Source organism: Amphimedon queenslandica, unplaced genomic scaffold (assembly GCF_000090795.2).
Source record: "Amphimedon queenslandica unplaced genomic scaffold, v1.1 AMPQUscaffold_13468, whole genome shotgun sequence".
In the NCBI taxonomy this organism is placed as follows: Eukaryota; Metazoa; Porifera; class Demospongiae; order Haplosclerida; family Niphatidae; genus Amphimedon; species Amphimedon queenslandica.
In genome coordinates this window covers 150,745-163,244 of record NW_003546296.1, presented here as the reverse complement: position 1 = coordinate 163,244, position 12,500 = coordinate 150,745, and the positions used below count along the sequence as shown (strand labels likewise).

Here is a 12,500-nt window from a genome sequence, read left to right as displayed (position 1 = left end):
CCTCATGGACGCCATTTTATAGGTGTGGCTAGATTTGTTTTGACCCCTCCCATATCAGCACGCCCATTCAAAATGGCGGAGTTGTCATCCGGTGGAAGGATACAAAAAATCCTTGATGGCTTTAAATTGTGAGTATTAAGAGAGAAGAGACTTGGTAGGAGCGTTTGTGTATGTTTATTCTTTGTTTTAAGGAACTGGATGAATCTCAGAGATGCTGAAAATGGCAAAATTATGTGGCAAAGCTACGACAACTTGTAAGTATTTACATTTGAAGAGACAATAGATTATCAGCATTGCTTTATAGATCAGTACCAGGTGTGGAACATGAAGGTTTGTACAGAAAATGTCACAATATCTAAGTCTCTTTCTGTAGCTCGGGTTCCTAAAAAGATATTAAAATGCAGTCAAGTGTCTCGGGAGATTAACTTCTCCTCTGAGCAAGAACTAACTAATCTCAGACTACAGCAAAACATATACTTCAAAGACAAGCTAATAGAAGGTGAAATAACTGTCTTTCTTGTTTATGATCACACCCATTCAAACAGAATGGAGTTTTGAATTCGGGTTTGTTATCCCCTCGTCCACTAATACTTGGCAGTCAATAATTGAAGCAGCTCCAGAGTCCCAGATGATACCTGCTTCACTACTGAGGTTAAGACTGTCTCCATTTTTTGAGTTTAACCTCTTCTCTTCCTCTCTCTCTCTCTCCCTCTTTCTCTTTGGTTTGATAATGGCACACTCACTTTAATTAATGTGTTGTGATAGTGACATGTTTACTCTGTTTAGTTACTCTACTGTAGAGCAATTATCAAATTATCTCTCTTCCTCTCTCTCTGTCTGTCTCTCTCCTCCACCCCCCTCCCTCCTCTTTCTTTCTCTCTCTTTTAGTGGTAATGTTGTCATAGAGACTGAGTTTTTTGACGGCAACTTGTTGATAAGCACTTCTCGTGTCCGACTCCATTACGTTTGACGCTTTGTCACGTGACTCTCACATGATCACTTATGCTGTTGTTTTTACGCTCATTCTATTGATTTTAATAATAATTATTATTATTATTGTTTTAATGTTAAGTTGTTACCATTAATCAATGAATATTAAGTAGGTATTGCCTAATTAATTCATTTTGGCGGTAAAGTTCTAACCACGCCCACTGCGAACATGGAGTTCTGCATTCCATTGAGTAGAGACGAGCTTTTACCGAGCAAAGATGGAGGTAGAGGTGATGGCTATACAGTTAGAGACTTACTGACCTCGCAAGAATTAACGAGCAGGATTGATGGTGTGTTCAAATTGGTATATGCAATGAAATACTTTGTAATTCTCTCTCTCTTCCTCTCTCTTAGAATGTCAGTCCTTGTTTGCTGAAGGAGGTGTCAGTGCCATTACTGAGTCCTTTGATACACTCTACAATGTCTTGCAGTGAGTCCTTCCTGACATGCTCTTAATGTACCCTCTACTCTTTCTTTTAGTCATTTTAGCTCAATCGCTCAAACTGTCCGAGAACATTACTGGAACATTGTCATTGAAGGTAACATTATCATCATCATCATTGTTATTATTATTATTATTATTATTATTATCATCATTATTATTATTATTATTATATTTTCTGATACATGTAGCTTTGGTTGATGCATGTCGTATAGCCGTCAATGTGGTTTCCATAGAAACAGTCGATAAACCGATGCAGAGATCAATTATTAAGGTACAGTGGTGACCTTTGACCTCTGACCTTTGACCCTCCTACAGATGCTGGTGTACATTGTGTGTCAGTTCATTGATGAGTTTGAGTCACTGGTTATTAATAAGGAGACAATGACGATTACAAAGGTATGACGGTTCTATTTATAGCACCATATTCTATTTATAGTAACATATTCTATTTATAGAACAGGAAGACTAAGAAGTCATCAGCTAATGATGATAGGTGTGGCCTAATGTGGGAGGGAGAGAGGGAAAGAGTTCTTGTCACTCTAACCCAATTCCTTGATCAAGATTTAACGCAATTTTGGGACCCACCCGCCCCAGAAATGCTTGAGGATATTACAAAGTAATTTAATCATTGACCACACCCACTGACCACACCTCTTAGTCTTGTAGTGGGCGTGTGTTGTAAAATGCTTGAGAACCCTAGTGTCTGTAGAGTGAAGGACCTCAGGGGACCTATCGGCTCGCTACTGGGTCTCATTGCTAAGAAATACAATCAGAAACAAAGTGAGTTTACAAAACCCGTTTGACTGGTTTTACCATCATTACAGACGTCAGCTTGAAACTGGTTCAGTTGGTGCAGGCGACTGATCATTGTGTGTCAGCGGTGAGCGGAGTGATAAAACTAATCATTGATGAATATGACATTCACTCACTAGTCACTGATATCATAAAGTAAGTATTGATACTACTGATTGTATCAGTGTGATATGTTGATTGTATCAGTGATATATTGATCATATATCAATAGGTTGATCACTGATATTGATCCACAAGACATGAGTATTGATTCCAGCGGTACTAAAAACTATTCTTCATTTTTGGTCGAGTTGTCTGGTCTGGTAGCAGCTGACATGCTTCCCTCTATTGAACCGTTGTTACTCCATCTTGAAGGAGAGGTAAGTGGGTATCCATTGAATTCAACAAAATATTATTATATTTAATTATTAATATCTATTCTATAGTCATATATCATGCGAAATGCTGTGTTAACGGCCTTTGGTGAGATCATAGTATCTTCGCTAACCGGATCAGAAATCAGCATGGAATCACGCAACACTCGTAACCTTTTGCTTGAGAGACTCACTGATCACATTCATGACGTCAACGCTTTCGTGAGAAGCAAGTGCCTTCAAATTTGGCAAGAACTTTTTCAAAATGGCGCCGTACCTCTCACTCATCAGAAAGGATTGCTTGCCCTCGTGAGAGGCAGAGTGAAGGACAAGAGCAGCATAGTGAGGAAGAACTCACTCCAGCTGTTAACGATATTCATTACTCATAATCCTTACGGTCCTAATGTAAGAAGGGGAGGAGCTTATTATTATTATTATTATTAATTTTTCTGTAGCTGAGTATTGGTAGATTTAAAAAAGATTTGAGCGGAGAAGAAGATAAATTGAAAGGAATGCTGCCATCAAAATATCTGAACAGAGAAAGAGAAGGAGAAATGGAAGGAGGAGAGAGAGAAGGAGAGAGTGGAGAAGATGGAAAAGAAGATGGAAAAGAAGACATAGAAAATGGAGATGAGGCTGATTCCGCTGAAGTTGAGTCTCATAAAGTAGAAGTTGCTAAGCAAATGGCTGTTGTTCAATATCACAGGGTTAGTATATTGTTATCAAAATGGTATTCATCTTATATTACATACACTTTATATTGTGTATTAACATGTATTGTTATCGCTTTTATATGTCTTTGTATAGGACGCTCTTGATTTCGTGGAAGAAATATCAAAATGTCTTCCAGTATCAGCTCAGCTGTTAGGATCTAAACTCAATACTGACGTATCAGAATCGCTTCAGTTCTTAGCAGCTGCCGTTCAGTTTGAGCTACCCGACTCACAGCAGTACATAAAGAAGTCCCTGGTCCTGTCCTGGTCCTTGGAGCAGTCAATCAAAGATCTCCTGATAAGTGTTTATGTAAGGCTCTACCTGACTCCGCCTGATTCCTGTCCTCCTGGCAGCTCCAGCTCTTACATAGCCAGTAACCTCATCGCTCTGCTTGACACACCCACTCTCACCCTTGGGGACCTCTCCTCACTACAGCAATTAATTAATCTGCTAATAAAAGCCGGTCACATTCCCAAGCCAGTTTTGGGTATACTGTGGGATGTGTTCTCTGGTTCTTTTCCCGGTTCTTCACCCGCCAATTCTCTCAACGCCCTCATACTGCTGACGATGATGGGAGAGACAGAGAGAGAGAGTATTCAGGCCAATGTGTTGCTATTACTTGAGTATGGTTTGAAAATAGACAATCTTATCAAGGCTAAGTGGTCCTGCATTGCCTTGCAGAAATTAAGTGGGTGTGGGCATGGTCTCAGGTATCTGCCCACACACGAGATATTTGTCAAGATATCGGAGTTGCTACTGGCAACGTTTGAGTCTCACTCCACCTACCACTGGAGCCCACTAGCCGAGCAGGCGATCATTTTGATTTATGCGCTGGCTGATGGACCCGACCTTATCATGGGACGAATCATTAAAGGAATGGCCTCTAGGTTGTTTGGGGGCGGGGCTTGTTCCAAGACCACACCCACTGAATCTATTGATGAGGATAGTGTAGGAGGATTTGTTATTCCGTCGTCTATTTCATCTCTTGCTCTGTCGAGGTTCTTTTATGTTCTCGGTCAAACGGCGAAGCAGTTCCTGATTCACTTGGAGGTGAGTGTAAGCAAGGAAAGGAAGAGAAGAAGAACTGACAAGAAAAGAGCAAAAACTAAAGAAGATAATGAAGTAAAGGAGGTAAGTACCACAGACTGTTATAACATTTCCTGATACATATACATGTTCTTATGTTGTGTAGAAAGTTTGAGCTGATTCCGATCAAAATTGGATTTTTTACGAATTTTTAAAGTTACTCCAAAATCGGGTAAAAGTCCCTGTACTATAGTACATGGTCTCAGGCCAAATTTTGCCAAAAATGAAAAGTAGAGAATTCTCAATTTTTTGACATTCCCTGATGCATATACATGTTCTTATGTTGTGTAGAAAGTTTGAGCTGATTCCGATCAAAATTGGATTTTTTACGAATTTTTAAAGTTACTCCAAAATCGGGTAAAAGTCCCTGTACTATAGTACATGGTCTCAGGCCAAATTTAGCCAAAAATGAAAAGTAGAGAATTCTCAATTTTTATAAGATTTCCTGATACATATACATGTTCTTATGTTGTGTAGAAAGTTTGAGCTGATTCCGATCAAAATTGAATTTTTTACAAATTTTTAAAGTTACTCCAAAATCGGGTAAAATTCCCTGTACTATAGTACATGGTCTCGGGCTAAATTTAGCAAAAAATGAAAAGTAGAGAATTCTCAATTTTTATAACATTCCCTGATACATATACATGTTCTTATGTTGTGTAGAAAGTTTGAGCTGATTCCGATCAAAATTGGATTTTTTATGAATTTTTAAAGTTACTCCAAAATCGGGTAAAAGTCCCTGTACTATAGTACATGGTCTCAGGCCAAATTTAGCCAAAAATGAAAAGTAGAGAATTCTCAATTTTTATAACATTCCCTGATACATATACATGTTCTTATGTTGTGTAGAAAGTTTGAGCTGATTCCGATCAAAATTGGATTTTTTATGAATTTTTAAAGTTACTCCAAAATCGGGTAAAAGTCCCTGTACTATAGTACATGGTCTCAGGCCAAATTTAGCCAAAAATGAAAAGTAGAGAATTTTCTATAATTATATTACATTTCCTCATACATATACATGTACATTGTAGGATGATAATGATGACATTGGTCTTTCTGGTGCTACTGAAGATGATGTAGAGTCGGAATTATTCAAGAAAGTTTGTGACACTGAAGTGTGTGGGAGTGGCTTACTCGGGTCACTCCTCCCACTATTGGTTACCGTGGTAACTAAACCAGGAGTGTACGCATCACGTGAGCTACAATCTTCAGCAACTTTATCACTTTCCAAGTTCATGTTACTCAGGTAGCACCAGACCACTCCTATTTGTATTTTATTAATAATAATTATTTAAATAATAATGGGTTTTAATAGAATTAATGAGTTTTTACTTGTCACGGATTTCGTGACAATGGAACTAATGGGTTTTTACTTGTCACGGATTTCGTGACAATGGAACTAATGGGTTTTTGCTTGTTACGGATTTCGTGACTATGGAACTAATGGGTTTTTGCCGATACTTTTGTTTTGTTTTCAGTTTATTAATTGTATTTTAGTACATTTTAAATAACTTACTGTATCTCTCTTTTCTACTCCAGTTCAAGGCTCTGTGATAAATATTTAAGATTACTGTTTAGTTTGTTGGAGAATTCACCAGATCCTGTCGTCAGATCCAACATAATAATATCACTCGGAGATATGACCATTAGATATCCTAACTTGATTGAACCATGGACTCCTCATCTTTATTCAAGGTTTATAAATAATACATATATTGATGTCCTTATGCTATGTAGAAAGTTTGAGCTGATTCCGACTTCAGTTTTTCAAGTTACAGCCATTTTAAGAAAATGTCAAAATTTTGAAAAATACCCAAGGCTATAGCCCATGGGTTTTTTCCGAAAATTGGTCCCGAAATCACCCCAAATTTTTATTACATTTATTGATACATGTACATACATGTATTGATGTACACCTCTTAACTTGTTTGACAGGTTAAGGGATCCTGTTTATGAGGTTCGTCTCAACAGTGTGGTAGTCCTGACCCACCTCATTCTTAACGACATGGTAAAGGTCAAAGGTCAGATCAGCGAGATGGCGCTGTGTCTTGAAGATTCTGAGACTAGAATTATTGATCGGACGAAACTGTTCTTTCATGAGCTATCGCAAAAGGTGAGTGAGGGCTATCTTTTTATTTAAAATTATTAATTTGATTTTTAAGAGTACGCTATTATACATGTATACAATATAATAATTGAAACTATTACTGACTACTATTTAATGCATTTTTTCCTTATAGGGAAATGCTCTGTACAACATAATCCCTGACATCATTAGTCATTTGTCTGATCCTGTTAATGCCAGCAATGTAACTCCAGATACTTTTAGAAATATTATGAAGTTAGTCATTATTATTATTACTACTACTACTATTATTATTTTTTAGGTATTTGTTAAGTTTTGTTAAGAAGGAGAGACAGAGCGAAGGTTTGGTGGAGAAACTCTGTCACAGGTTTAGAGCAACAAGGTACCTCGTTTCTCCTCTCTTTCCCTCACTCTGTCCTCCATTTTGTTTTTTCCAGGACGGAGCAGCAGAGCAGGGATCTTGCCTTTTGCTTGTCGCAGCTGAACGTCAACGAAAGAGGTCTTAGAAAACTTCATGAAAACCTTCCCTGCTACCAAGGACTCCTGAGTGACACTGAAGTATACAATAGTTTACTGACTGCTGTTAGTAAGGGAAAGAAGCTGGCAAAAGGAGACAAGAAAGTAATATTTTAATAATGAAATACGTTGTGTAAATTATGGTGTCATTATTTTTAGCCTATGTATGAAGAGTTTGAGACCAAATTAGCTGACATTCATCACAAAGGATCGGAGACTGATGAAAATATCCCCCCCGAGACTCCATCAGCACTCAACAAAGAAGGTATGTTATTAATTAATATTAATTAATTGACTATGAATATTAATTAGCCGGCGTTCCCGGAAGTACGGCTAAAAGGGCAGGACGAGTTTCATTGCTGACTCCCTCCGCCTATAACCCTCTGGAGGACTCTATCACTGGCCCCACCCTCTCATCAGCTCGTAGAACCGGTCTGACCAGTTTGAAAAAAGACACGACTAAAAAATCTTCAAGGAAAGGACGAAGGAAAAAAGTTTGCGTTATTGCACCTGATAGCGACGAGGATTAATTAATGGACCACACCCAACTATAGCAGCACTAGCATACAGTACATGTACATGTATTGTGTATGATTTTAACATGCCTGTTTCCAATTAATAATAATAAATATTTCTCGATGATGATAATAATAACATGTTAAGAGATTGTGACCATACAATGCAACATGTACTTAATATGCAACGAAATGAATGTACAATTTAAAAAAACATGTCAGCAGCTTAAAACTCTTTTTCTCTGAGTGGTCCAGACACTTCCTCGTCCTTCTCTGAAGTCAACTTCAATATGTTCACCGCTGAAACTGGCTTGGTGACTTAAACTGGCAGTCAGTTTCGCTTTAACTTGTACGTAGCACTCATGAACACTTTGACAAGCATTGCCGTAAGCTATTGCATTTAGTAATCCTTGGAGAGGATTCACTGCTGCCTAAAAGGAGGAGGAGGAGAAAGAGAGAGGTTAGGAAGTATTTTTATTAATTTTGGCAAACAGCAAGTATCTTTGGCTGTGAACAAGTTTAAATTTGGCAGATATAAGGAATAATTTTTTCAAAGAAAAACATTTGAATTTAATTTTAAAGTGAGCATGCACAATAGTTGTTATTATTATTGTGTCTGTTGGGTTCACCTCTATTATCCATACAGTGTATATGTATGCTGGCTTGTATAGAAATGTCTGCCTAACTGAAGGAGCCAGAGCTCCTTTTTCAACCAAATGATAAATGACTAGAATAAATCCATCAACAACATTAACTAGCCAACTAAAGGAGAGAAATAGAGATTATAATTTCATGCAAGTTTTAACTGTCTTGCTATACTAACCAGAAGTAAAAGACGATTATGAATAATAATATTTTCTTCTTTGCTTGTTTCTTTTCTCTCTCCCTCACTTCTAGTGCATGACCATCATCTTTAAATTCATCTATAACTATTAGGAAAAATTATAACTAATAGACTACAGCATTTGAAATAAGCTCCTATACTTTTCTTAAGTATTGAGAAGTAGAAAACAGGCAGTGAAACTAAAAATATTAAAATGGGTCCAAAAGTGCAGAGAAAATGCCCGACTATACAGTACTTGTCTACAGCACACCTGCAAGGGATTAAGTTTAGTGTCATGTGACTATCATGTGATATATACTCACTCTAGTGGCGGGGCACAGGCCCACAATGCGAGCGTACCAGTAGCTGCCAGTAAACTGCAGTATAACCAAGTTACCATATGCGAGCACCATAACCTCCTATGATTAAAAGAACTCAATATTGAGTGGTGAGAAGTTGCTGTTACCATCTTCCCTTGTGTTTTGCAGTATATATATCAACAGCAAAGAAGAATGTCCAGAAGTATGAAGCAAGATACCAAAATACAACCCAGGACTATCAAAAACAAAATACGATACATTACAAACAGAATCCTCCCAATTGGTAGATGCATAGCTTTATGTGATGGATTAAGATGTGTCTGTGTACATATTCATACTTCAGTGAATGCTCCAGTTATTGCTTGAGGTAGTCTATCCCGTAAATCAATTTTGGTTAAGTCGTGATCTCTCCAATAAACCATATAATACAGTGATCTTCCAATAACTCCTGCAGATCAATGTATATACATATATTTAATGTACATGCATCATAGCAAGGAAACTGAAGAAAATGAGAAAATGCATCATAACAATAGCAGAGAAGTGGTGCATGCACTTTTACAATGATGCTCCTGCAGCTGATTGTGTGTAGGTCTAGCTATTCAATGGTAACTTGTACTGTGTCATTATTTGCTATAGAGTAGTACAATCTGTTGCTGGTTAATGAATCAAACACTACACACACACTAGAGATAGTACCGGTAATGCCAATATACCAGTAGTACTACAACAACATGAATATAGATACAGTAAATCTACTGGCTATAGTATAGTATTACAATGCAGTATAGTGATAATGAAAGTAAACTTTAGCTGGATCATTTGAAGTATCATGTAACAAGAGGTTCAGTTGCTCCCCCTCTCTTTTCTTACCTATATCAGCTAGTAGGTCAGCAAAAGCCAGATTAATTAATATGTTTTTCTGTGTCTTGCTGGTGCTCTTTGCTGCAGCTCCACGCAAGACTTGGTAAAGAAACAGCATTGATCCTAATGTTCCTATGCAGCCGCTCCCAAGACAAACCCCGTAGTAGGTTATGTAAGCATCGCTGACTTCTCTCATGGAGTCAAACGGGAGACACATGAAGGAGCTAGCATGAGGGCTTGCCATGTTCCCTTCTCTTTCTTTGCTCTCTCTAGATATTTGCAGCAAGGACTGGGCGTGGCTGGGTACAGTTTACATGTAATCACGTGATCCGAATTAACCGCGCCCATTCACACGTGTAAGCAACAAAATGGTGCGAGAAGGTTACCCCAATAGAGGAACGAAAAGAGCGAAAGTATTTGCCATCACAAAGGTACTGGATTAAATATTTATATATTTTAATTTAAGCCTGTGTTTAGGGATTCCGTGGCAGGGCTAATAATTGCTACTCCCTTGCTGTAAGAGCTGCTCAGAAAGCACTTCAACATGCTTACAAGGGAAGGAAGCAGAAGAAAAGGGACATGAGATCTGTAAAGAAATAAATAATAATAATGATAATAACAATAATAATAAAAGTAGTTAAAGTACAATATTACTTGGATTACAAACAGTGGATAGTTAGCTAACTATAAAAAATTACTATCTATATTATTATATATTAGTTGTTATTATTTTCTTCATAGATGTGGATTCAAAGAATTAATTTAGGATCTCGTGAGCACGGCATGCCTTATAATTATCTTATGAACGGACTTGCAAAAGTAAGTCACGCCCATTCTTGATATTGATAAGTTGGAATTATTTCTTGCAGAGTAGCATTCAGTTAAATAGAAAAGTTTTGTCTGAGATTGCAGTGCATGAGCCAAGGACATTTAAAGTAATCATTAAAATAAAATAAAAAATAATGATAATAATGATTTTTAAAGGCGTTGGTTGATATAGCTCAGTTCAGTTGTGGAAGACAGCCAATGCGCTCATATCACAAAAGAACTACACCACAAGCAACAGCTAGTGTCCCTCCACAAAACCCTGAGCTATATAAGACCAGGACTGTACTAGCTAATGATGGGAAAAGACTCGTAAAAGAAACTGATGTGTAAATGATAATAATAATAATAATTATTATTATTATTATTATTATAGTAATAGTAATAATCAAAATGTGTATTATATTCAAATACTTAGTTATGCCCTAATATTCATCATACTTATTATTATTATTATTATTATTATTATTATTATTAATATTATTAAATGTTGGTGTTGTTTTATAGACTGTCATTAGACCATGCCTTCCTCTGGATCTGTCTTCTTGTCTCTCTCTCTCCAGCAACTATGTCCGAGCTTTCTCCTTTCTTCTTCATGTTCTTGCACTTATTTATAACGAAATCAGGACAGCAGATCCTCTTTAACTCGTCAAGACATAAAATCAAAACTTCAAAGAATGTGATTATGCTTACTCCAATGAACAGACCCAATTGTCCTCCTATATCTCCCAGCAGACCTGCAACACCAAACGTGTATGAAGTAGTGACCACGCTGTATCGTAAATCATTGATATATATGTTAATTGATAGGTAATTCTTTCTTAAATAGTCTTCAGTGACATTCTCATCTCTCATTAAATCTTCTAATATGAATGAGTTAGGATAGCTAGCATAGCTTGTGGTGTAGTCATAGTATCTGTATCTACAGGGCAGTGGGCATTGCTCCTCTGTATTGATGGTCTTGTACTCATTCAGTAAGCAGCATGAGGTGGGGAAGGTACAGTTAGGAGTATGGTCATACTCTCCATTCGATGGCCTCCTTGGTAGTAGAGTGCAGTTGCATACATTAGGCTTTGCTATTTGTTTAATGAGTGCATCTTGTGCACAGGCGTACTGAGAGTAGTCATAATCCTCAAAGAAGACAAGGTCTTGTCCTGCAGTGCAATTTGCTTCTTTCGTCTCGTCAATGTATTCTTTTAGGTTGACTCCAACATCGATTGCTTGACCTGGTGCTACGTTGATACCATTGACATTCGGTCTAGCCACATCTTTCCCATCATGGACTGAAAGTATAACTCCTGCTTTACCATTGTACGAGGGTCTGAGGTCCTGCTCTATATTTAGGACAAGCTTCATGCCATATCTAGTCCCAGTACTGTGAATAGTGTTACTGCTGCCATTGTAATTGAAGCATATTCCAGCTGGGGTCAGGACTGGCTGGAAAAGGCTCTTACAATTGGAGACGTTGCTATTAACGCCAGTCACAAACCCACAGTAATGTATGAGCCTTCTCTTAGATCGAGCTGGTCTTTGTATATTCCATATTGTTGCTTCAAAGGTTGCGTCACTGTTATTCCTGGGGACTGTGTTCCTACAGTTTGAAATGACTGAGGAAGCATTCATGCTGTTGGAGTGAAAGCTCTCGTCCGCATTGAACAGCTGGTTCATGAGGTTGTACGTACGACTGAGCAACGGAAGAGCCTCATTCTTCTCAAAGTTGATATTGCAAATGGTCACACTTGGGAATGGAACACCATTAAGAGTGATGACGTTAATGGTAGAAGCTGTTGGTTTGTTTAGGAATATCTGTATGCTTAGACTGATGAGAGCTATGCAGCTAATGATGGCAGCAATGAAGATCAGAGCCCAAAACGACCTCCTCACTTTAGACTGACCTTTAAAGACGTGACTGATGCCAGCTATTGTGTTATCTTCAAGGAACTCCCTCAAGTAGCGATCAGTGCAAGTACAAGTACAGTTCTTGCACTTGCTCTTCTCTCCATTCACTGGATCATTTCCTTCATCCATTGTGCAGTACTCTATGTACTGTATGGTTTGTTTTAAGTCTCTAAAATTTAATTAATATTAAGTACAAACAGAATGGACAGTCCAATAAATATTGACATTATTATAAACATTCACAAATCATT

The 12,500-nt window shown here is 37.6% G+C and overlaps 6 protein-coding genes across 7 annotated transcripts in view; 3 read left to right on the top strand and 3 right to left on the bottom strand.

Moving 5' to 3' along the window:
• Positions 1-46, bottom strand: part of LOC100638508 (peroxisomal targeting signal 1 receptor-like) — a 2,502-nt gene extending 2,456 nt beyond the window's left edge. The window contains exon 1 of the mRNA XM_019994643.1: positions 1-46. This exon is cut by the window's left edge and continues 84 nt beyond it. Coding sequence (XP_019850202.1) covers positions 1-15 — 15 coding nt within the window. The 5' untranslated portion in view covers positions 16-46.
• LOC100634353 (retinal rod rhodopsin-sensitive cGMP 3',5'-cyclic phosphodiesterase subunit delta-like) lies at positions 34-1,093 on the top strand. The gene is made up of 6 exons (XM_003385255.3): positions 34-128; positions 192-254; positions 305-330; positions 374-499; positions 546-651; positions 889-1,093. The coding sequence occupies exons 1-6, from the start codon at positions 73-75 to the stop codon at positions 968-970; spliced, it is 459 nt and encodes a 152-aa protein (XP_003385303.1). The 5' UTR covers positions 34-72; the 3' UTR covers positions 971-1,093.
• Positions 1,094-1,128: 35 nt separating this feature from the next.
• Positions 1,129-7,618, top strand: LOC100638382 (condensin complex subunit 1-like). The gene is made up of 20 exons (XM_019994632.1): positions 1,129-1,280; positions 1,345-1,420; positions 1,471-1,529; positions 1,624-1,706; positions 1,751-1,831; positions 1,891-2,051; positions 2,094-2,215; positions 2,260-2,383; positions 2,460-2,607; positions 2,674-3,006; positions 3,057-3,308; positions 3,409-4,446; positions 5,433-5,647; positions 5,941-6,096; positions 6,337-6,514; positions 6,642-6,742; positions 6,789-6,869; positions 6,925-7,108; positions 7,163-7,268; positions 7,316-7,618. The coding sequence occupies exons 1-20, from the start codon at positions 1,160-1,162 to the stop codon at positions 7,531-7,533; spliced, it is 3,837 nt and encodes a 1,278-aa protein (XP_019850191.1). The 5' UTR covers positions 1,129-1,159; the 3' UTR covers positions 7,534-7,618.
• Positions 6,751-12,494, bottom strand: LOC105312164 (acid-sensing ion channel 1-like). 2 transcript variants are annotated; one of them, XR_002184458.1, is made up of 2 exons: positions 10,792-12,494; positions 6,751-6,762 (listed from the first exon to the last, which is right to left on the bottom strand). XR_002184458.1 is itself a non-coding variant. In XM_011404589.2 (1 exon), the coding sequence occupies exon 1, from the start codon at positions 12,376-12,378 to the stop codon at positions 10,852-10,854; it is 1,527 nt and encodes a 508-aa protein (XP_011402891.1). In that variant the 5' UTR covers positions 12,379-12,494; the 3' UTR covers positions 10,749-10,851. The 2 variants fall into 2 exon arrangements, 1 of the variants encoding a protein (XP_011402891.1); XM_011404589.2 differs by lacking the exon at positions 6,751-6,762 and having other exon boundaries at positions 10,749-12,494.
• Positions 7,612-9,828, bottom strand: LOC109580982 (uncharacterized). The gene is made up of 8 exons (XM_019994641.1): positions 9,535-9,828; positions 9,000-9,109; positions 8,808-8,896; positions 8,665-8,760; positions 8,503-8,612; positions 8,342-8,447; positions 8,148-8,280; positions 7,612-7,949 (listed from the first exon to the last, which is right to left on the bottom strand). The coding sequence occupies exons 1-8, from the start codon at positions 9,767-9,769 to the stop codon at positions 7,737-7,739; spliced, it is 1,092 nt and encodes a 363-aa protein (XP_019850200.1). The 5' UTR covers positions 9,770-9,828; the 3' UTR covers positions 7,612-7,736.
• Positions 9,874-10,727, top strand: LOC100638254 (50S ribosomal protein L20-like). Its single transcript, XM_003385286.3, has 5 exons — positions 9,874-9,956; positions 10,003-10,113; positions 10,267-10,344; positions 10,395-10,460; positions 10,510-10,727. The coding sequence occupies exons 1-5, from the start codon at positions 9,894-9,896 to the stop codon at positions 10,681-10,683; spliced, it is 492 nt and encodes a 163-aa protein (XP_003385334.1). The 5' UTR covers positions 9,874-9,893; the 3' UTR covers positions 10,684-10,727.
• Positions 12,495-12,500: the final 6 nt, after the last annotated feature.